Source organism: Lissotriton vulgaris, chromosome 4_1, assembly GCF_964263255.1.
Source record: "Lissotriton vulgaris chromosome 4_1, aLisVul1.2, whole genome shotgun sequence".
Taxonomy (NCBI): domain Eukaryota; kingdom Metazoa; phylum Chordata; class Amphibia; order Caudata; family Salamandridae; genus Lissotriton; species Lissotriton vulgaris.
In genome coordinates, this window is record NC_141691.1 from 240,896,193 (window position 1) to 240,918,426 (window position 22,234).

General features: G+C 41.3%; 1 protein-coding gene across 2 annotated transcripts in view; it reads right to left on the minus strand.

The window, feature by feature from the left end:
- The window catches only part of LOC147718624 (neuronal PAS domain-containing protein 2-like), a 552,138-nt gene that overhangs the window by 88,345 nt on the left and 441,559 nt on the right, over nt 1-22,234 (minus strand). For both annotated transcript variants that reach the window (XM_086918582.1, XM_086918581.1), the window contains one exon: nt 15,307-15,413. In XM_086918582.1, the coding sequence (XP_086774708.1) occupies nt 15,307-15,413 (107 nt within the window). The remainder of the gene's footprint in view (nt 1-15,306; nt 15,414-22,234) is intronic.

Consider the following 22,234-nt stretch of genomic DNA (forward strand, 5'->3'; position numbering starts at 1 on the left):
TATTCCCACTCCAGTGAGTGCATCAGTAGGGAAAGCGTTGGATAGCAGGAGGGTCAAAATTACTATTCCCACTCCAGTGAGTGCAACAGTAGGGAAAGCGTTGGATAGCGTAGGGGTAAAAATTACTATTCCCACTCCAGTGGGTGCAATAGTAGGGAAAGCGTTGGATAGCGTAGGTATAAAAATTACTATTCCCACTCCAGTGGGTGCAACAAAAAGTAATTACCAATTTAATATATTATAATAATTAATCAATTAATATTAATCAATTAAAATTACAAATTAAATGTAATTATTACAATTAGTTACCTATTAATACAAATTAATTACAAATTAACAATTAATTAATTAAAAATTAAAAATCAATTAACAATTAATTCAAATTAAATACAATAAAAAATTGAATTATTTAATTAACTATAAATAAATTACTTCCCACCCTATTCCCCTATAAACCCACAACAGAAAATAAATTAATAAAATTAACATAATAAGCAATTAATCAATTAAATAATAATATTTAGCAATTAAAATGTAATTAATTACCCATAAAAATAATTAACAATTAATTCTAAATAAATACCAATAAATAATTTTACATATTTAATTAATTATAAATACATTACTTCCCACCCAATTCCCCTATAAACCCACAACCCTCTAGAGAAAATAAATTAGTGAAATTAACATAATTAGCATTTAATCAATTAATTAAAATTAATTGCCAATTAAAATGTTATTAATTACCAAATATAAATTAACAATTAATTAAAAATGAATACCAATAAATAATTGTACATATTTAATTAATTATAAATAAATTACTTCCCACCCAATTCCCCTATAATCCCACAACCCGCTACAGAAAATAAATTAGTAAAATTAACATAATTAGCAATTAATCCAATAATTAAAATTAATTGCCAATTAAAATTTAATTAATTACCAAATATAAATTATTTAACAATTAATTAAAAATGAATACCAATAAATAATTTTACACATTTAATTAATTATAATTAAATTACTTCCCACCCTATTCCCCAATAAACCCACAACCCGCTACAGAATTAAATTATGCAAAAATTAAAAAAACAAAATTCATTAATTAAAATAAATTATAACATAAATACACACATTTTACACATATAATAACATAAAAAACACTAATAACCTATATTATATACTTCGATATTTTAACTATCTATATTTCTAACATTCAATATTACATTACTTACCTCAAAAACTATATTTTTGATGTCGATATTCTATCCATTCGATATTTTGTCCATTCTATATTTTAAACTCGATATTATGTCCATTCAATATTTTTTACTCTATATTTTGACTGTTTACCGGTATGGCTATATCATAGATGCGCTATAAGGACATGGTTCCGAAAGCTGCAGATGGGCTCAGCTCATACTAGAGCACCATCTCACATAAAACTAAGCACTCTGCCTTCAGGATTGTCAAGGTCTGCCATAGGAGTGAGTTATAGGTATATATGTGTCTATATATAAGGTAAGATATAGGTACACTATATCTAAGCAAGGGGTGATTACACCACCTTGACCAAGCTGAGTGATCAGCCTGTGGTGTCAGTTTGGATGGCCAGCCAGGGGTGGATAATTCAAGCTGCAGCCCCTGGTAGGCCTTGGATGCACCTATGCCCTGGGTACCTATGGTACACTATACAGGGGCTCACAAAGGTGACCCAATCCCAATTGGGTATGTACCTAAAGTACATGGAGTCCATTTTACAGTGAGAGCAGATAGCCTGGGGCCCTGAATAGCAGGATCCCAGGCCAACTAAGTCGAAAACCAGCTAAACACTAGGCAAAAAGTTGGGGTAACCATATCATCAGATATCCACCTTCCTACACCCGATATTTGATCCCAATCCAACCCTGGTTTGTAGTTTCGAGTCCTGGCAAACCTGGCTTTGCCTACCTACTATCGTGTAGAAGAGTTGAAACCCGATACTCACACAGAATTCTTTTTTTTTTTAAACGAGGTTCAATGGTTATACACGATTTCTCAAAAAGCAAAAGCGTGGCTGCATAACTATAGCCAGAGGGCGGATGGTTTGACCCCAAGATGTACATCCTATGAATTATTGCAATCTGATGGTGAGACTGATAAGTAGCCAACTTAGATTCAGGCTGTTTTTGTCTGTAACAGCATTAAAGGTCGGTCATATAAAACTCAGACTCCCACATGAGTCCTGTCTAAAAACATAAACAAAATAGTCTGCTGGCATGAACAATTGATTACTTTCTTTATTCTATGCACAAATAGGATAATAACTCTGTGTGATTAATAAGTGTACTTTTTAGATGTAAAATAGTCCTCCGTACTCTGCCATGCAAGTAGTACATTGGAGGCAAAATCATATGAGAAACAGCCAATAGAAAGAGCTGACAGGGTATTACTTCTTTGGGGAGGAGCCAAAGACCAGCTATATCAATATAGACCTACAGATTGTTTCGGTATAAAAAGCGTACATGAAATAAAGACTATACAATGTGAGAGGATTCAGAGTCCTTTTGGGTTGTGAAATAGTCCCGTGTGCTTTGCTAGCAGTCTATAGGAGTTGGGATGATACACTCACCGGCCAATAGAATGGGTAAGAGGGTAATACTCCTGCGGGGCAGAATCAAAGCCCACTATATGTATGTTTATAAGAATTGGTAACAATAAGTCATGCTGACAGCTGTGCTTTCAAGCCAAACCTAAAAACGACTAAATCGAAAAGACGAACTTAAAACTATTAAATCAGAAAGACTTAATAGCAAAAATGACTTAATAAGAAAAAAACACAAAACAATACAGTCAGATAGACATATTAAAAATAACTCAACCAAAAACCCTCACACTCAAATCAACTCTTTTGATGCTTTAAACACCATCAAAATATGAGAGCAATATGCATAATATAAGCACTTCAAGGGTCGAACTAACCTATAGGGCAATATGGCAGTGACTAGGGGGCTAGTCTGACCGCTCAGTGCATGGGCTGCTTTTTTGGCTGTATTTGAGCCTGTTTTATTGCCAGGTGGATTGTTTTTTACTGTTGATTTCTCTGATATTACCACAAATATTACCTGCACAAGCACAAATACATGCATTCTCCCATACCTTGAAAAACACCTATACAGCGTGTCTTTACAAGTTTAAAACTGCCTTGATCTGCACATTTGGGCCACTTTGTTAGCTATCTGATTTGGTAATGAGGGCTGCTTTCAGTTGGGTGCTCTGGGCTATTTTGTATGCCAACCCAACCCTGGGCACTTCAAAGTGACTCGTGTTCAAAGTTACTCATATGCAAAATTACTTGTGTACTAACTGGGGAAAGGGAGCAGGAAGAAGTATGGAAAATGGGGTGGGGTCGTTCCATATGAAGATAGCAAACCGTGATTGCAATATATTTAAGTCTGACGCCAGTCCATTCCTCCGCTTTTGAGCCTGGAAAAAGTGCTAAAATGGACCAAATAACCCCTCAACCTAAGAAGACCAAGAAGGGTCTCTCAAGCTTTTCTGAAGCTCGAGTTGGCTGGTCCTTCAGCTGATGAAGGGCTCCAGTATCAACACAACACTGTTCCTAATTCCACCACTTCCTGGTTTTCAGCGACCTGGAACGCCCTCACCGAACAATAGGTGAGCAGGCTCATCTGTGCCAAGGAGGCGCCCTTCATTAGTACCTCTGTGGCAATCCGCTCTGCCAACCCTTGGACTGCTTCCACTTGGCAATGACCCCTTGCCCACGGATGTTTTTGTGTTTTCAGAGTACAGTGGCACTGGAAAACAGGTTTTCCACACATCTGGTCTGAGATATGATTTGCAAACTCCATTCTAAGGTTCCCACTGTGTTTGAGAGCAGCGCACGCTTTCATTTCCCGCCTCTTTTCGGCTTGTTTTCCCATTTTCCATCTGCTTGCAGGCCTGGCAGTCTCTCTGCAAAAAAACACCCATGTTTCGCACCCTTAACGTTGTCACATTCAACTGACAGGTGCATGCAAAGACCTGGGAGCATAGTGTGACCACGTCATAATGCTGAACGTGCAAGGGCAGAAGGAGAGCAAAGACAGGAAGTGGTCACCACCCGTGGAGGGGCGAGGGCGGGTCAGAATGCCATCTTGAGATCTCAGTAGGTCGCACATAATCCTATGTCAGGGAAATAAAGCGTTTACTAATTTACTATTAATCTGTCACATTCTTTTTTCACCTGACAGGCTACACACGTGTGCAGAACAAGTACAGGCGAAGCTGACACAGTAAGGATTATTGCAAAATGGTATATTTTGAGTTATTTTGAGTCAGTGTAGAGTGTATGCCAGATCTTCTGTTCCCCGAATTTTGGAACATGGCGTATTTGTCTGAGGTACAAACCTGTTACTAATACTGCACAGCTTTAATGCCTGTTGGTGCCTACTCAGCCCTTCTTCCTCCCGATGTTCAAAAAGTGAGAAACATTTGTTTTAAGTAAGAGTCTTTGTCACCCTTTGAAGGAAAGCAAGACAAGAAGACCTACTAAAAGCTTGGAAACATAAATCCGATGTACTAAATAAACTATGACCTCAATATTTGAAGAGTTAATGAAATCTTTGAATTTTTTGCCATTGTTGTGATTGCCACGTGGTTTTCACAGAGTATGAGTTAAAATAATGTGCCATCGAGCTAATTAAAAAATTATGCATTTCTTTTAAATCTGTCTCTGCAGCACTTCCACTCATTTACCAAACTAATTTGAAAGGACTTCACCCTATACAAGGTTCCATACCAGGGTTCTCCAAAGTCAGTCCGGGAGGGCCGGATCCGTGCCAGATTTTTAAGATAACTACATTTATCTAAATGGGGATACGCTAAAAATCTGGACCGACTTTGGAGAACCCTGTTCTATACCAGAACATGTTATCAAGCTAAGGTGTAACCTTCATGCAAGCTTCGACCTTGCTTGTCACAGGCAGCTGCATGAAACGTTTATTCAAAAAATGTGAAATGACAAATAGCCGTTGCCCAGTTGGTCTGCGGACCATGCATCCTGCTTAATTCGCCACAAGAATTTTCAACTGATTTGAGCATTTCTCTCACCTTTGAGACCCTAGATTTCAAGCTCCTGCACAACTGATTCGAGGTTAATGAACCCACTTTGGATGCTGTAAGAGACTGGCCCCAGCCGGGGTGTTTTTTGCCCCAGGAAGTCGTTCAGCTGAACCCTTCCTGGGAGAAAGCTAACACATGAATCAGGGAGCTACATCTTCTACTTTGGCCGGTGGGGCAAGTTTTCCCACTAGGATCTTTTTCTATTGCGTTAAGTGATGTCGCTGACACATTGTATCGAGATGATCCTAAGCCACGAAGCCCACTTCAGACAATTTGCTGCTGTGAACTGGTGTTTCAGTGAGCTAAGGTTCAAGAATTCTTCAGTTTACAAAGGTGGCTTATTCCTTCAAGTAAGACCTAACTTTCAGGGCCGGACTGGGAACCAGAACCGGCCCTGGCAAAGTGCTCGGCCGGCCCCCCTCCCCCCTTCGGGAGGAGAGGGGAGGGGGGAGAGGTGCGTCCGCGCTCTGTGACAGGGCCGGTTTTCGGCCGTTTTTGTTACAGGGCCGTTTTTGCAGCATAACGGCCCTGTAACAAAAACGGCCCCCAGGGGCCCAAAACCGGCCCCCAACCATGAGGCCCACCGGGGGGGATTGCCCGGTGCCCTCAACGGCCAGTCTGGGCCTGCTAACTTTAATTCTCAAAGAAAGTTGGAGTAAGTGTGCAAATAAGGCAGGAAAGTGCCACAAATGCCCCCATAATGTAAGTAGAGTGCAGACGGCTTTCTCACTATGGTGTCTTTTTACATGGGGGAAAAAGGAGGTAAATGTGCATTGCACCATAACCTTCAACTCTAATATTTGTGTTATGCGAGCAGACATCAGAACACAACTAGAGGAACTATATACACACACCTATAAATGCATGATTTTTCTAGATTTAAATACGTACATTTTCGGATTCTGTGAATCCCAAAAATGAGTATATCTGTGCAACTCACAGATAGGAAAATGTCTATGATGTGTAGGTTTAGGATACCATTGACAAATAAGTATTCTAGGTGTCGCGTACAGACAGCTTTACTGTCTGATGGCAAACAGATCTAATGGATTCAAGATAGACCACTTTGTGCCTGGCCCTGCTATGTTTTAATGGCATTCTTGCCTATCTCAGTTCCTTGCTCTTGATTTGATGGCTTTCCTTCTCTCCCAAAGAGCATTACAGTATCGCTGTGTTTTGACTGGATGATTTGCATCTCTGTACTGCCCTCAGTAGACCCTGCATTGCTGTCTCTTAATGGTTCCCTTTCATTTCTTTCACATGCTCTCTCTATTAAAAAAATTAGCACCCAACTTCTACCTGCGCTCAAGCCCATGCTCTGTCCATTGCTCGGATGGTTTTTAAACAAATCCAAGATGCCCAACATGCATGAAGTACTATATTGATATTGGGTCGATGCACAGCAATTGTAATAAAAAATTTGGTTTTGTTCTGATAATTTCAAGGTGCTCCAAAAAGTGGCGCCGAGGGTCCTACGACGTCTTAGATATGGATATAGAAGTGAAACTAGAGGGTCTCTAGTGTCATCCCTTTTAGGCACACAAATAATTGTCTCTCCAATGTAGAAAAGACTTCCACTCATATACGTTATTGTCTTTTTTAATTCATTATGGTTTCAATCATCATTCATCGTTTCATTAGGTCTTTAGGTCATATATATTTCATATATCTTTCAGGCAATGTCATCTTAATCAATCCAATGCATTTCGGGCATTTAAAGTCATGCCCTTCATCAGGGAATCAACACTGTAAACATAATTAAATGATTGTTACAATACTGTGTGAAGTAATCATAGTCAATATCATCATGAAGCTATATCAACAGTCATAGTGAAAACATTAAGGGTAGTGACAGGGGGTAGCGCTGGGTAGTGAGGGGTAGTGTTTGGGTATGGTGATTAGTGATTAGCGTTGCATTTAACTATGCGCTTCAGTGAAGTGAAAACTCCGTAAGAAACGTGGTTTCACTCACAAGCCTTTCCTCACAGCGTTAAACCATCTGCAATAAAAATTATACGAGCACAGTCAGAAAATGTATAAATGTCCCGTTTCAGTGGGTTGTTCAAAGAAACTCATTTTCATTGTCTGGTTCCCTCAAACTGACCTGTGGGTTTGTTCGTGCGGGTTTGCAATGTTTCCAAAAGCGGCTGCACAGACGAGCTCTGGCCGCGTTCAAATGTTTGAAAAAATGCCGGTCCTGTGGTTAGTCATGTGACCACGGACGAAGTAAAAAGACTACGTGATACATTGTATCGGGTTAATGTTGCCGTTTGAAAAGCGCTAAATAGCGGGATGGTGTATGGAACCTTAAATGAAATTAATAGTGAACTAGCCATAACGGAAATACAGTCTATGGTACAGTGATGAAATTGAAATAAAAAATACGAATATGTGTGCAAAAAAATAATGATTGGGTCGGAGCCCAGGATAGAACTCTAGGTTGAGGTACAGATGGTATGGGTTGCTCTAGCGCTAGAGCTATCTCAAGGTAGCTGGTGTGCTGGGGGTTGTGTGGTGGGATAAACCAAAGTTATGAGATAAAATAAACCAAGTGTCTGGTGTTATTCAGAACCTGCACAGTATAGACAAGTTACGGACATTAGAGCAATATTCACAGGTAGCATGATAGTTCAATTCTCTCATTTAAGCCCATCGGCTTCTGGGTAGAAAGTCTCTTAATCCAATAATTTTCTCTTCTCAAGAGATGCTTTGTATTGTCTCTACCCTCAATCCTCTGTACCGTTTCCAGTACGACAAACTTTATTTGAGAAATGTTATGGTTATGTTCAACAAAATGCGTCGACAGAGCTGATTTGATGTTCTTCAGTCTTATGTTAGATTTGTGCTCTGTTAATCGTACTTTAATGCGACGTTCTGTCTTGCCCACATACATCATTCCACATGGGCATTTTATTCCGTAGATTAGGTTGCTTGTATCGCATGTCGCATTCACCCTGAGTTTGATTGGGTTACCTTGGGTTGGATGGTTAATAGTGTTTCCTCGGATAATGCTGTTGCAATTGCCACAGTTAAGGCATGGTTTGGTTCCTGAATATTCAACAGTCTCTTGTGGTTTGTTGTGTAGGATTTCACCCAAGTTCTTTGCTCTGGTATATGCAAATATTGGTACTTGTTCAAAAATCTGTTTGAAATCCGGTTCAATGGATAGTATAGGCCAATGTCTCAATATGATTTTTTTGAAACTGTTACTTGCGGTTGAGAATTTTGAAACCACTACAGTTCTGGTTTGTTCAGTTTTTGTTTTTGGTGTTAAAAGTTTGACTCTATCGATTTTGTCAATTCTGCATGAAGACCATCTTGGAATGTTTTTTCTTGAACTGTAAGAAAATACATTCCAAGATGGATGTTCAGCAGGCATCTTTCAAAGATTTTTCTTTAAGCAGAAGGAAAATTATTTCAAAATGTCCACCGTGCACATATGCATACATTCAATGGCCACCTTGTCTTATGCTTTAAAAAAATCATTAACAAAAATCATCCCATGCAGCAGTCACCTGGTTAGAAAAACTTGTTTTATTTTAAAGAGGGATCATGAAATTAGCTAATATATTAGGTGGAGGGGGTCAGTTAGCAGGGGTCAGAGAGGGATCTCTACCCTTTCCGCAAGAGGGATGCATTGTCACTTTCACATAATATTGTTTTTAGGTCTCGCCTACGCAGCACGCATGCGCTGCATAGGAAAAGACCTTTAGACATTGATCCAGTTTTGCTGCCAAAAACGTGCACGCATTGCATTGCTTTGAATGGCAACGTGTGCATGTTTGGCGATTTCCTTGCGGGAGCGAGCTTTCAAACCATCCGTTAATTACAAACAGATGGTTCCTGCTCACTCCCACAAGGGAAACAGGCGCAGGCCCCCTCCTCGCTCCCCTCCCCCTCTCCTCGTCTTTTTTTTCCCCTTTAGCACGAGCGCGCTTGTTTTTTGGTAGGCACAGGGACAGTAAGTGATTTGCCCTGGATTGCAGGAAGTTGGGCTGATGCCGAGGCTCAAACCTGGTTCCCCTGGCCCAAAGTCTCCCCACTCTCTGGTGACAAGAGACTGACTACAACTTACATTGCTTCAAAATCTTCAAAAAGGGCCGCACAATTAACGAGAGTAGCGACACGCCGCTGACAAAGCACAACCCTGGACAGTGTCATCATTATCGGAGTTTATGGTCTACAGTGCTCTGTGCAATAAATGATAAGCGGCCTTACTAAAATCAGTTAATTGAAACCAGAAGCAAGCATCAGGGTGAGTGCAGCCACAAGAGGAATGGGGAATCTGCAGAATGCCCGAAGTGTCTTTCTGCCTGGCGCGAATACGGAAGCGGTACAGTTGACCGTCCGTGACTGATTTCCTCCCAGCCCATTCTTCGTGTCTGCCGATAGCTCCAACCTCATCAAACGTCTGCGCATCTCTCGTTGGCAGATGCACAGCACAAGGAAGGTGCGGTTTCTGCCACCTGTGGGATGCGCGAGGGAGTGCAAAAGGCTGGGCAAACGCTGTGTGGGGAATTTGCCTGCAGGCCACAAACTCCCACAGCCTGCAGCATGATTAATGTAGCCGCGGGCGGTGATTGTCTGCGTGCTGTCGGTGGAGTCATACACTACGGCCTATTCACGGACAAAAAGCAGGGACTGCATGCTCTCTCGGCCCCCACCGGGATGGGGAGCAACTGAAAATCCCGACGTGCAGCCCGTAGTAAGGGTTCTTTTGGAGATAGCTGCATGGTCTTTGAGCAGCCCAACTGACTGACTGCCAGCGCCCGGGGGAGACCGCAGCTCGAGCTCTGAACTTGTAGCTCCTCCCATTTAGCAAAATCTGGAGCGCCTGCAGCACTCAGCTGCTCTTCATTGACCCTCAGTTGTCCAACCCTTTGAGGAAGAGTGCTAAGCCCCGCTCTTTGATGAGTCTGAGTGAGCTGTGTGGCCACACCCCTGCGAGACTGACAGGAACTACTCCCCTCACAGTTCGGAAACTTGGACTACTAGGAAGCTGAAATCGGTATTCGACCGGTTTTTCACATTCAATTGCAGTGCCACTGCACCTGCTGCTTTCCTGATAGTTACACACCTGGCGGCGAGAGAAAAGACCTAATTGGATTTAATATGCAGCATAATGCTTCATTTAATGTTTTTTTTGGGGGGGGGGCACCTTGTGTTCCGCTAAATGAAAGGTATTCCCAACTACGCCCCTGGAGGGCCTTATAGTTTTATGTTACATCTTTAAAGACACCCCCTTCTCGTCATTCACAATGTCCGGGAGGAATCCCCTCCCCCATTACCTGCCTGCTCCCATCTTCATAAGGGTTAGTGCCCCTCAGCTCCAGGAATGCAGTGGCCATGCCGATGGAAGATCCCACGGTACCCTGCACTGGCTGCTTCGGGTCTGAATGGACGGAAGGGGCTTTCGGATTGCATGGCACCAAAGACCACTCCAGGAAGAAGAATGCATAGCCAATAGGTCTCGCCTTCGGGACCTTATAAGTGTTTAGTTAGCCCGCACAATATCCTTATTGCAACAACATCAACTGTTGCATAGCTAAATACTTATAAGATCCCAAAGGTGAGACCTATTGGCTATGCCAATGCTTGTTTCACGTTCTCTTTGACGCTATAAGACCAAGTCAACTATTATCAGTTTTTAGAAAGCTGCGGGTACCACGGATAAGAGATCTTGTGAGGATGATTCTGCAGTGTAATACTATGTCGGTATGTTGGGTGCTGTCAAATTCCTGTCTGTTGCAGATGAAAATGTAGCAGTTATGACTCAGTTCATAAAGTAATGTTATCTGCTTTTTGCACAATACTGCTAATTGGGGTCACGTTTGCACTTTACCTGACTGTCAATTTTTTATTAAGAAAAAGGGTATGTATGGAAACTTTTTAAGCGGATTTGCACATTGGAGTCTTTTTGCACAATTTGTTTTTATAAGCTTACTGGTGTAATAATCAAAGTGGCACCTTTGGCAAATAAATGTTTTTTTTCTGGGCTATGTGAGGACTGCCTCACTGCTATAGGATTTTACTGGGGATTGAGTGGGCACAGTAGTGATTGTGAGTTCTACATGTGCTATGTTTTTAACTGGATGTTCTTTTAACTGATGGGCTGGATGTTTATGGATTAATATTTGTTTTATGGTTTTAATAACGACTTGTTCAATCATTTCTATTGTGTATTTATTATGAGATGGGTGGTTTGTATGACCTAATTGGCATGATATCAAACTAATAAAATCTAATGTATAGGAGACGTGTATTTACATGAGAAGCTAAACAGTTTGAGGTAGTATTTATTTGTGTTTGGAAGCTTTACTAAAACATAAAAATGTAAAGAAAGTGCTTTGCATTTTAAAATTTGCTGCAAAAGAGGTATCAAGAAGTTAGGGTAAGAGGAGGGAGGGGCCATCAGCTTTTACAAAGACGATGTTTAGAAAAATTAAATCATGCATCTATAGAATAAGTCATTAGCATTGTTCCAATTAGCTTTAAGAACAGCTGCAAATCCCAGTCAATCTACCAATCTAACCTTCAATTATGAGTAGTGTATTCCTGTACTAAACTGCCTATAAACATATTTTGCAAAGTTAAAGTGAGAAGCTGTTTTCTTCCAAGAAATGTACGTAGAGAGGGGAGTTGATGACTCCTAGAAGTATATACATTTGTCATATTTGAAACTAGAAATTCAGTCACATGTGTCTAGTCAATCAACCTAAGCATGAGCGGATTTTGCGGATTGGCAATCCGCGAATTTTGCGGATTTGCGGATTCGCAATCCGCAAAATCCGCGAATTCCCGCGAATTTGCGGATTTTTTTTTTTTTTGTGTTCGCCCGTGTTTCTGCCAGTTCGCGAGGGTTTTTACAATTTCGCAATTTGCGAACTTACCTGTCGGGTCGCAAGTTTTGCGAACTTGTTGTTTCTACGTGTCCAGCCTGTTTGGGACACTCTTCTTCATCACTGCCACTCTCTGTCACCACTGCCACTCTCTGACTACTCATGCCACCCTCTGGCCCACCCATGCCACCCTCTGTTTCATCACTACACCCTCTGGTTGTCCAGTGTACATTATTTTCGGCAAAGCAAAGCACACCTTCCCTGCCTCAAGTGACCTGAATTAATTTGGGGCTGATTAATGTGTCACAGAATATTTTTTTAGCTGGCACCTGCTTCCTTAGTGCGCCCTGATTAGTGATCTTTTGCACTTGCTAAGTGCTTTCATTGTTGCAAAATTAGTTACAACACCTGCCCTGCCCCAACTGACAATAATGAATTAGGGGCTGATTAATGGATTTTAACTTCCAGCCTGGCTCCTGCTTGTCTCCCTTAGCTGTAATTCAGGACCTTTGTGGCATATGTGTAACTATTCTGAGGTTCAGAGCAGGGTCACATAATAGTTTCAACTGGCAACTGAACTCTGGAGGGGCCCCTCAGGAAGCCCTACAGGAAATGGCTACTAATGATGTGCCTGAACTTTTGAACCTGGTAAGTAGTTACTTTCAGTTTTGCCAAGATCGTATTTCTGCAATTTCGCACTTATTCGCGGGGCGCGAACTCACGCTAACAGTGCGAGCAGCGCGAGCAAAATCCGCTGCTCGCGGATTTGCGGATTTTGCGGGAAATTCGCAAATCTCGCGGATTGCGGATTTCCCGAAAATCCGCAAAATCCGCGAGCGGAACGGATTTTCCGCCCACACCTAAATCAACCTGGAAGTGTAGGCGGCTAGTCTTTGAAAAAGGACACTGTTTCATACAATATGAGCAACTCTGCTTATTTCAGTGGTAGTAATTAGTGTCTCCATCAAATATCTGTTAGTCTGGGTTAAATGGATTCACAGAAATCTGGTTTGAGTTTGCAAGGAGCTTGAAAAAATGGATGAAATTAGTACAGTCGCGGCTACTGCCACTACGGAATGGCGGGACAGCAGGGCAGCAAGAGTGTTGGGCGGTGAGCGAGGGGGCTGTAGGTGGTTGATTTAAACAAAAAAAGACACTTACCTGTTCCTTCAGCCACCTCGCTCTTTGATGCTCCACTGTTCTGCTGCTCTCGACAGTCCCTGGGATAACAGACTCCCCATCCAATCCAGATGCTGCATTCATATTATAAGAGGTGCTTGGGGATTGGCTTGAGTGAGCTGGTTTTACGCTCCGCTCAGGCATATGGAGTCTGTGCCTTTCTCTAACCCAGCTGGGTTAGAGAAACCTAAGTGCGCATGTCTGTTTTGTCGGTGTAGGATGACCGGCCAAACAGATATGCGCACTTGAAAGTGCACAGCACTCCTCCTACCCCCTCCCATGGCCCGGCCATGCCCCTCCCTGAATACTTTGGTTCAGAGCCAGCAGCTGAAAACGAAAGCAATAATAAAATGTAATTTTAGTTTTTAGCTGCTGGCTCTGAGCCAGTAGGGCGACGCTCCTCCGCCATTGCGGAGGAGCCGCCACTGAATGAGTGCCCATGTAGTCAACTGTTAAAATTAGGTTTAATTTTACCTCTTTATAGCTCAAGTGATTTTCTTGGATGTAGAAAATAGAAAGAAAATGGGATTCAAAAGAGCTTGTGTGTCCTTTAGCTTAAGCTATTCCAACCATGTACCGACAGTGGATCCTGATGTAGATTTGTGAGATTGTGTGTGTTAACTGTGAGTAGTCCTCTCCTGTGATAGAAATAATCCTGATAATACCAAGATACAGCAACGCAAAAACTGCAAAGTAAACCTTCTCCCGCTGTGACCCAAAACTGTGGAACACCCAATCAGAAGAACTATGGGGCTTCTTTACAAGCCCCTTGCTCTGCCAGCACATTACTTTTTCCCATATTAAAAGTGACGCACTGCTGGTGCAAGGGTCTTGTAAATAAACCCCTAGGGCTTGCTCATGGCTAACGTCAATTTTTTAAGAACTGAAGCCCGCCTCTTTAAAGCACATTTTAGCACCATAACTCCCCTTTGGCTGATTCGTTTAGGATTGTGTTTAGTTCATAGTTAAGTCTGCCCTCTACCAATAATTTTGTAAATCAATATATAAGGAACCAGAAACACATTTTTCAAAACCTTCCTCAAAGTTTAAAAAATAACAAAGTGACCTTGCAACATGCTGATCAAAGAGGATTAAAGCACATTAAATAAACAGAAGACTTAAAGTAAAATGGGCACTTTAACTTTATCAAGGTAGTAACTGGTCAGTCACAGTACAATATGTATGGAAACACATAAATACATTCAGAGGCTCTTGATCAGCCGGCCTCGTAGTAAAAGCGCTGCTGGAAGTGCTAACTGGAATAATGCGATTGAGCGGCCGAAACGATTTTCACATAATTATAGATTTGGCACATAATCCATCATCTGACACAAAATCTGCAGATTTTAACAAAAAAATGTGTTTTCTTCCTCAAATGATTCAAATGTTACTAAAAATGCAACAACACGTTTTGCCGTGCACTGAAAGGCCAATGACAAACTGGACTGGTCACCTTTTTGTTGTTTATTGCTATATTTGGGTACTAATGTGGTGCAACCAATGCCCAGGCAATGTTACCAAGTTTAAAAATGACAAAATAATGAAGTAGTACTATTACAAAATGTGGCACATTATGCTGCATAATCGCCCTTTTCTTGCCGCATAATTTACTCAACCCTGCCGCATAAATTGGCCCTATCCTGGCGCATAATTTCAGTGGCCCTGGGTATAAGCACGAAGCCCAACACAATCCAGATTCTTCCTCATGCCGGACATAATATGCCGAGCACAAAGCCAAAGCTAGCTCCACTTTCAGCCCCACCCCTGCCTGACGTCACCTATTCACGCCACCTCTTGTCGCTTTCAAGGTTTCCAAGTTCTCCTAACCACTCAACAATTTAGCACTACTTTTTTACCGTATTCCTCAGTGTCGCTGCAAATATCACTGTTCTTATTCTTTTTCTATGGCTCTCAAGTGGCAGACCGTTTTTTCAACGCAGTTTTATTTTCTTATCATTTTCTATTTTTGATGACTTCGTGGGTGTCACCATTGATTCCAGTGGTCCCCCTAATTCATTGATGTGCATCGAGCCGGGCTCATTAGTGAATATAGACACATTTTCAATTTGTACTTTATTGCTGCGCAGGTGTATTTTCAAAACTTTACTTAAGATTGCTGGAGCAACCAAACAGATAGGTATTAAAATACTGTATTTTGTTTGAGTGACATAAAAACACTTACAGTGTTCATGGCACCTGGCGAGGAGTTCCAGATCTTCGGCATGATAATAATCGTACCCCGACGTCCCCAGAACTTCAAAGGGCAGGTAGCCGATGATGGGCGGGGCCCTGGCACAGAACAAAAGAAGGTTAGTAAACAGGAAGGCTGTTGCTGATTGTTATGACACTATGGAACACTGTGTTCAGTCTTCGCCAAGGACTTCCCTCTTTCAACATCCAAGAAAAGGTCATAAATGGCACTTATATGATTACCAAGGTATGTAGATGCTGGGTAAACAAAAGAAAGCTCCCTTTGATTTATAGCAGTTCACAATGCCAAACCATTCTTTTCAATAAAGGGTACATCCATAAAATATGTTTTTCTTGTTGCCAAACAGACTTCTCCATAAATTTCCTAGTAACCATTAAGCAGAATTCCAAGGGACAGGTTCAGCAAATGCCATTTTTTAAGAAAACCACGTTTGGTATTCGCAGTGCTTCTAGGGGCAGGAAGTGGCCGTTCCAGGTTGGGAATACCCTGAAAGTTTGTGCACACCAACACCTATGCTTGTTTGTAGATTTTCCCAAGCACTCTTCTGTCGTTTCCCTAAATAAGAATGGCCAGAAATTAAGAACTGTTAGGGGCAGGAGTAAATCCTTTTCAAGGATGGATATGGAGTGGAAAGAAAACTCTAAAAAAGGTAACGTGTAGTGGAAGAGGTATGTCTACTTGGAAAAATATATTCTTTAAGCAAAAATGAACAGTGGCTAACAAGTGTATTTGTTCCTAGAGTTCCACATGTGTGTATTTGTTCTTGAGAAATAGAAATTTCAAAAGGATTTTAGGAGGAGTACTTACACGACTGCCCCTGGCGCAGCTCCCAGTAGTACTCCTGGAACACCTGGCCAATTCCCAAAAATGTAAATTCACTCTAAACTGTGGTGCAAGCCTGCCACAATGGATGGTGAAAGGTGGTAAAATGAGGAGCTGTGTGGTGCTTAATTTTTAGTCACAAGTGATTGGAGGTAATTGTGATCATAGATCAGATTGTCATAATATCACCTGCATTTACAGGGTGGGTATTAAAAAGATTGGGTAAGTGTAAAAACGGGACTGACCTTAGGAGCCCTGTTTAATTATGATAATTCACAGCAGCCGCTGTTCAAGGTCTTAGCTAAACAAATACTAAGTCTGCATGTTGGCATTCTTCTCCCTAATATCTGCCCCATCCCTATAAACACCTTGCAGGAACATTAACATGGACTTGTTTTGAAGGGAAAAAAAACTATTTTTGGCACTTGGTACTGATCACAAATACCATGAAATAACCTCACAGGTAAATATGACAACTTCATAATACTTTCCCATGGTAGGCGATAAGAGGGATACAAGGGGTTGCAGTAATTAGCGAAGTCAAAACACAAGACACCTAATGACATGTCCAGAAGTGCACTAAAGCACTACACATATGGTGCAGATGGTGACCATATTCGGCATGCTCTTATAATGCAATAAGGTGGTATTCAGTAGTGTAGAAAGCTTAAAAAGAGTGTGTAAACCCACTGGGTTGGGGTGGAGGTAGCATGTGCAAGGTCATTGAAGTACCTATAGACATACGGTGGATACACACACCACTGAAACAGGCCTCTTTAGATCTAATCCAGTGGTGGGGTAGCAATGCGGTCAGTTTGTACCTTTGGTACCATGATTCCCTTTACAACGCATTCAATGGCCTCTGTGCAACATCTAGCTTTGGAAGATGGTGATCTGCTGACACTTTATCCATCGCCCCTGATGCGCTGCTAAGTGGGTGGCGCGCAATTGCATGCCCCGTGCATACAAAGCCAGCCCAGTCCACCTCCAACTTTTAGCACCAACATTTTATTATAAGGTCTGCAGGAGATGGCCTCTTATCATCTAAAAAATATACTTCCACTTATCTACATTTGGGTGGTGTGTGTAGAAGACACTTCAGGTCTGTTGCAAGTCTGCACAGGATGTGGGGCATCCTGTGGAAGCACTTATGACTCTGAGGAGGGACTCCATTGGACTACCCTTGGGGAGGAGAAAATCACGCCAACCCATCTTCATGCCCTGGGATACTTCTTTTAAGGCAGCTGTGTGCTGCACAAATTTAATTTAATTTATTGATTGGTTGATTGATTGATCTGTCAGACAGGGTTAAGAATTGCTGGGTGGAAATTGGCAACTAGGTGATGGGAGTAGGCCGCTCAGCTTGTTTTCCCACCTTCTGGTCAATAAGAGATTGCTTTTTGGAATCCCTCTGTGCGCTGGGTTTCCTCCCTTGTGTAGTGTAAGTAATTGAACACAACATGGTTCCAATTGGGGACTATTTAATTATGAATGAATACATTGTGAATAAGGATTTCCTTGAAACCAACTGGTTTAAATTGAATATCTCTGCCTGTAGTCGGGCTAGATGCAGAACTTGCTTTTCTAGGGTTTGAGGATCCTGAGGACAACTCCCTAAAAGGATTGTATTTTTACTGTAAGCATTGCCTGGTATTACATTATTGATATTTCCATTGCTTGGCTTGTACTACATGAAACTTCCATGAGAGAGGAGGTGGCACCCTTCATACAGCTGAGGATGCAGCAAGACAAGTAGATTTCACACAAAAATCGTCTCCTTTATGCCCTTTAAGTAGACCTTCATAGCACACAGATTTTTCAGCGACCTTAATAACATTGCTGAGTTGAGGACTTTATGATACACTTGAGGTTTTATTAGCATTAGACATCTGACATTCATTAACTCACAATGCAGCCTGGGTGTCAATGTTTCAGAAGCAACGAGTGTGTTTAGTTATCAAATGATTTGACGGATTCTCCAATAATAGTTTCAGTGGTTGAAAACATTCGTATTTTGGATTTCATTCAAGCTATTCGCGCTTGTAATTCGAGCTTTCATGCATATATTGTTTCATTTACCAGTGCAGAAAACACTTTTTAAATTCAGAAATATTCGACTTCACACGTTACTCACTCAGACGTTTCTGTGTGATTATTCCAGTGGGTGTGGAGTGGGCTACATTCCCTGAATGTGTGCAGAACTACAACCCTAAATCATTATGGGTATGTATCAGTCATATTTAGAAACCTGCTTGTACAGGAAATGGTTGGAGATTTACTCCTGTGAAGGGCAATAGACAATCTTTATGGAGGGTGTGAAATGAAAATGAAAGGGTTTTTCTAAAGAGGAAAATATTCTCTAATTGAGAAAAATAAAATATTGCCAAGTGCATTCACGGTTGTTGTGTTTCAGATGTGCGAATATAAGTGTGTATATATATACATATATATATACACACTTATATATTGTGGGTCCGGTTTCGTTTTTTCCTGGAGTAACCTCTTGGGATTAGGCGGAGTTCGTGTCATATATATATATATATATATATATATATATATATATATATATATATATATATATATATATATATATATATATATATATATATTTATTAAAAAATCACCCAAAATTCCCAGGCGTGTGAAGTTATAATTGCCACTGGTTACTCGGTTCAACCAAGAAAGGATTTGTGAATTTCTGAAATGAGTCCATCTGCACCCACGTGAAGTCCCAAAGCTCCTGTGCAGACCCATTCCTTTATTTTTAGAATGAGACTCGTCAAATGCTATCCCTTCGTGTGTGTGTGCGCATTTTGTTCGATACTTTTTTGTGTGCTTTTTATGTGTTATTAATGTACCTTTGATAACATATTTAAGACATAGTAAAAGAAGATTTACACGAAAATCGATCTTCCTCAATGTAAACATCTATTAGGTGTTTTTATTGTTACTGAAAGAGAAGTGAAATTAAAGTTTCTTTAACAGTGAAAGTGTCACGTTACATACTCTATCCCACGTTTTTTTTTTAGTTCACATGTGCAAGTCATATAAAGGACAAATCTCTGAACGTCAGAACGCGCCTGTACAAATATTGGACAATCACTAGTCACCTGAGGTATTTTATTATCGGTGACTAGTGAAGCGTTAGTACCGCTGCACTAAGGAACTGCTAATACATAGCTCCTTCAGACTCATACCATCTCTCAAAAACGGAGGAGACGAGACAAGCAGGATGCTGTGAACCCCTTGGGATAACTTTTTAAATTTGGTTTTCCCAATACTCTCTGCATTTTGAACCCTAGATTTCTAAAACAAATATATACTGGCAAATGTCTTTTGTACAGCAATCTCTGCTGCAATTCGACTCAGCAGCTTGATCCTGTTGCTTTCCATCTGTTCACTTAAAGTCGATTGATGTTGTTTCTAGTCCAGGTACCCAAGGCCATTCTTATGCCTAGTGCGTAAACAAACACTGGAAAAGATGGCGACATTTTATCAGCAACAGAATATGTAAAACCAAGAGGGACCCCCACAAATGTGATTTTTTAAAAACCTGCTCAACAGATCCGCAAATCCATAATGTCTTTGTTTAAAAAAAACACCTGGGCTGAGCCACTGCCAGGAGTGCCGCAGGCTCAAATCTTTTGGTGAGGGGCGTGGCTTCAGGGATCCCATCATCCAGGGCTGGTGTGTATATAACGCGGAGGGGGTCCATAATACAACTTTGTTTGCATCCGGATGGGAGTAGAGAAAAAAGCTGCACCCACACAGGTGAGAGCAAAGTGATGGAGCTGGCTCCAACCAGCACACAGTATAGTGCTGGCTGAGGAGCCAGCTGGGGCCTTGGGGCTCGCCCCATTGCCCCTAATAAGGGACACATTATGGGTGCCTCAGAGGGGCATCCACTAATAATGTAAGCCGCTGGCCCCTGCAGGGGAACCGGTAAGGGTTGCAGGGGGTCCTAGGGCTCCCCCCGTAACCCTCCAATGAAAACAGTGTTGTGGGTGCCCTGGAAGGGCACCCGCTTAACAAAAAACTGCTGGCTCCTTCCAGCATCCACTATGGGTGCTGGCTGGGGAGCTGGCAGGAGCTGCAAAGACCTTGGATCTCGCCTGCAGCCCCATTAATAAAAATATAGTGTGGGGCTCCCACTGCGCCTTGATGCCCGTTGAGCTAAGTTCGTGCTTTACAAATCACATTTCATTTCATTTCATTCATTTCATTCATTTAATTCATTCACTGCTCTGTCATATTTTCTTCATGATTGTGCTGCAAGACTGGGCGTAGCACAACCAAACATTTTTATTAATGTTGTGGGGCTGCAGGGAGTGTGGCAGCCTCCAAACAATGTTAATAAAGACAGTGAGTCTCCTGGGTCAATGATTCTATGAACCTTGGAGAACTTATTCTATTTTTTTAAAACACTCCAAGCTGGAAGTGTAAATGAAATACCAGTATTTGTAAAGCGCACAGCTACCTCCGAAGTGGTGTCCCGGCGCTGGGGGCCCTTGGGAAGATTAAGCAAGCTATTGCCTAGAGTCACATGGTGCTGGGCTGACCTGCCGCCAGTGCCGGGGATCGAACAGGGAGCCCCAGATTCCAGCATCTGTCGCCCACCTCTTCCACATGTATGCTTTTTAGTTTAAGTGCTGGGACCTCTTGTGGTTAATTCTATGGCTTTGTTTACAATATTTAATCACAATCACTATTAATAATAATTGAAATGTGTGAATTTATGAAATATCCATTTGATTATGGTTATTGGTTATTATTGGACATAACCAAAGGTTTAGCTTTATATGCGTTGATGTGCTGACCCTTTGATGAAGCCAATAGACTCTGCCACTATTAGTTTGGTACTTTCAAGCTTTGGTAAAGCCAGTAGGTCTAGCTTACTAAAAATGACACCTGTTATATTGTTATATGACATAGTTAGCCCTGTGCAGCGGCATAAGGGTTTGACGGCCGTGAGGGCGGGGTTGGTCACAGGGCCTGGTCAGAGTCCCAGCCCTGCTCTTATACTCATGCATCTTACTTTAAGTTAAAAACAAAACTAGAAACCTAGAAATTCAATGAAAAATCAAAGGTTTAAAGTGGCGTTATAGTTTTGAATTGTAAAACTATGTTACTTTACATTAAAAATAGACTTCAAAAACAAGAACGCTGTACAAGAGATTACATTTTGAAGCATTTCTCTTTTTAAGAATTACAAACTATTGTGCTAGCTTACAACTATTCTAAACTCATATATCTCCCTGGGGCAGATTTATATATTAAGGGTTATATTTGCATCAAAGCATCGATTCATTTTCACATTTTACCTGATATAAAGCTGCCTTCTCATTCATTCTTCCAGTAAACAATGAACTATTGTCTAGTAAACATGCCATGTTTTATATCACAACAAACCTGTGACATTTTATATTTGCCAGCATTGTCACCTTGCCTGTCCCTGGACGTGAAAAGACAATATTGGTCAGACAATGTTTTCTGAAATGCTGAGCTGCCCCCTCGCTTAGTTTCTCAATGCACACTGCCAAGCAAGCCTTATTCTCTTCAGTAGCTCTGTGTTCCTTTAGTGTCTGCATCTTTGGTTTAACACTCGTGCACATCTAGTTTATGAACAAGTGGGCGATCCCATTACATTTCACAATGTTGTTGTGAAATATTTTTCAGGAGATTGTTTTACCTGATGTGCCCTTACCACTTATAATGTATTCATTTATTTTAAGCATATTACACAGGAGGCAAACTATTTCAGTTATTAATGGAATTGAACAGCAGACTGGAAGTTACAGATTACTTCATATATTTTTCCTGAGAGAGGAGTGCTTCATTTGCCGTACATTATCCAGCTATGCTATACATATTATTGAAAGCATGACACACAGATCTTTCTGTAAGAACCTCAAACCGGCCCATGACATTGGTTGATGTCTTGGAGGAGAAAGGATTACAGATAAGCCTGGAATAAACTTGCAGTCAACTGATGCGAACTATTGTTAGAGGATGTAGGAATTTTATTTTATTTATTTTCCTTTTAGAGCGCCCGAATCACCCCATAAGGGTATCTCTG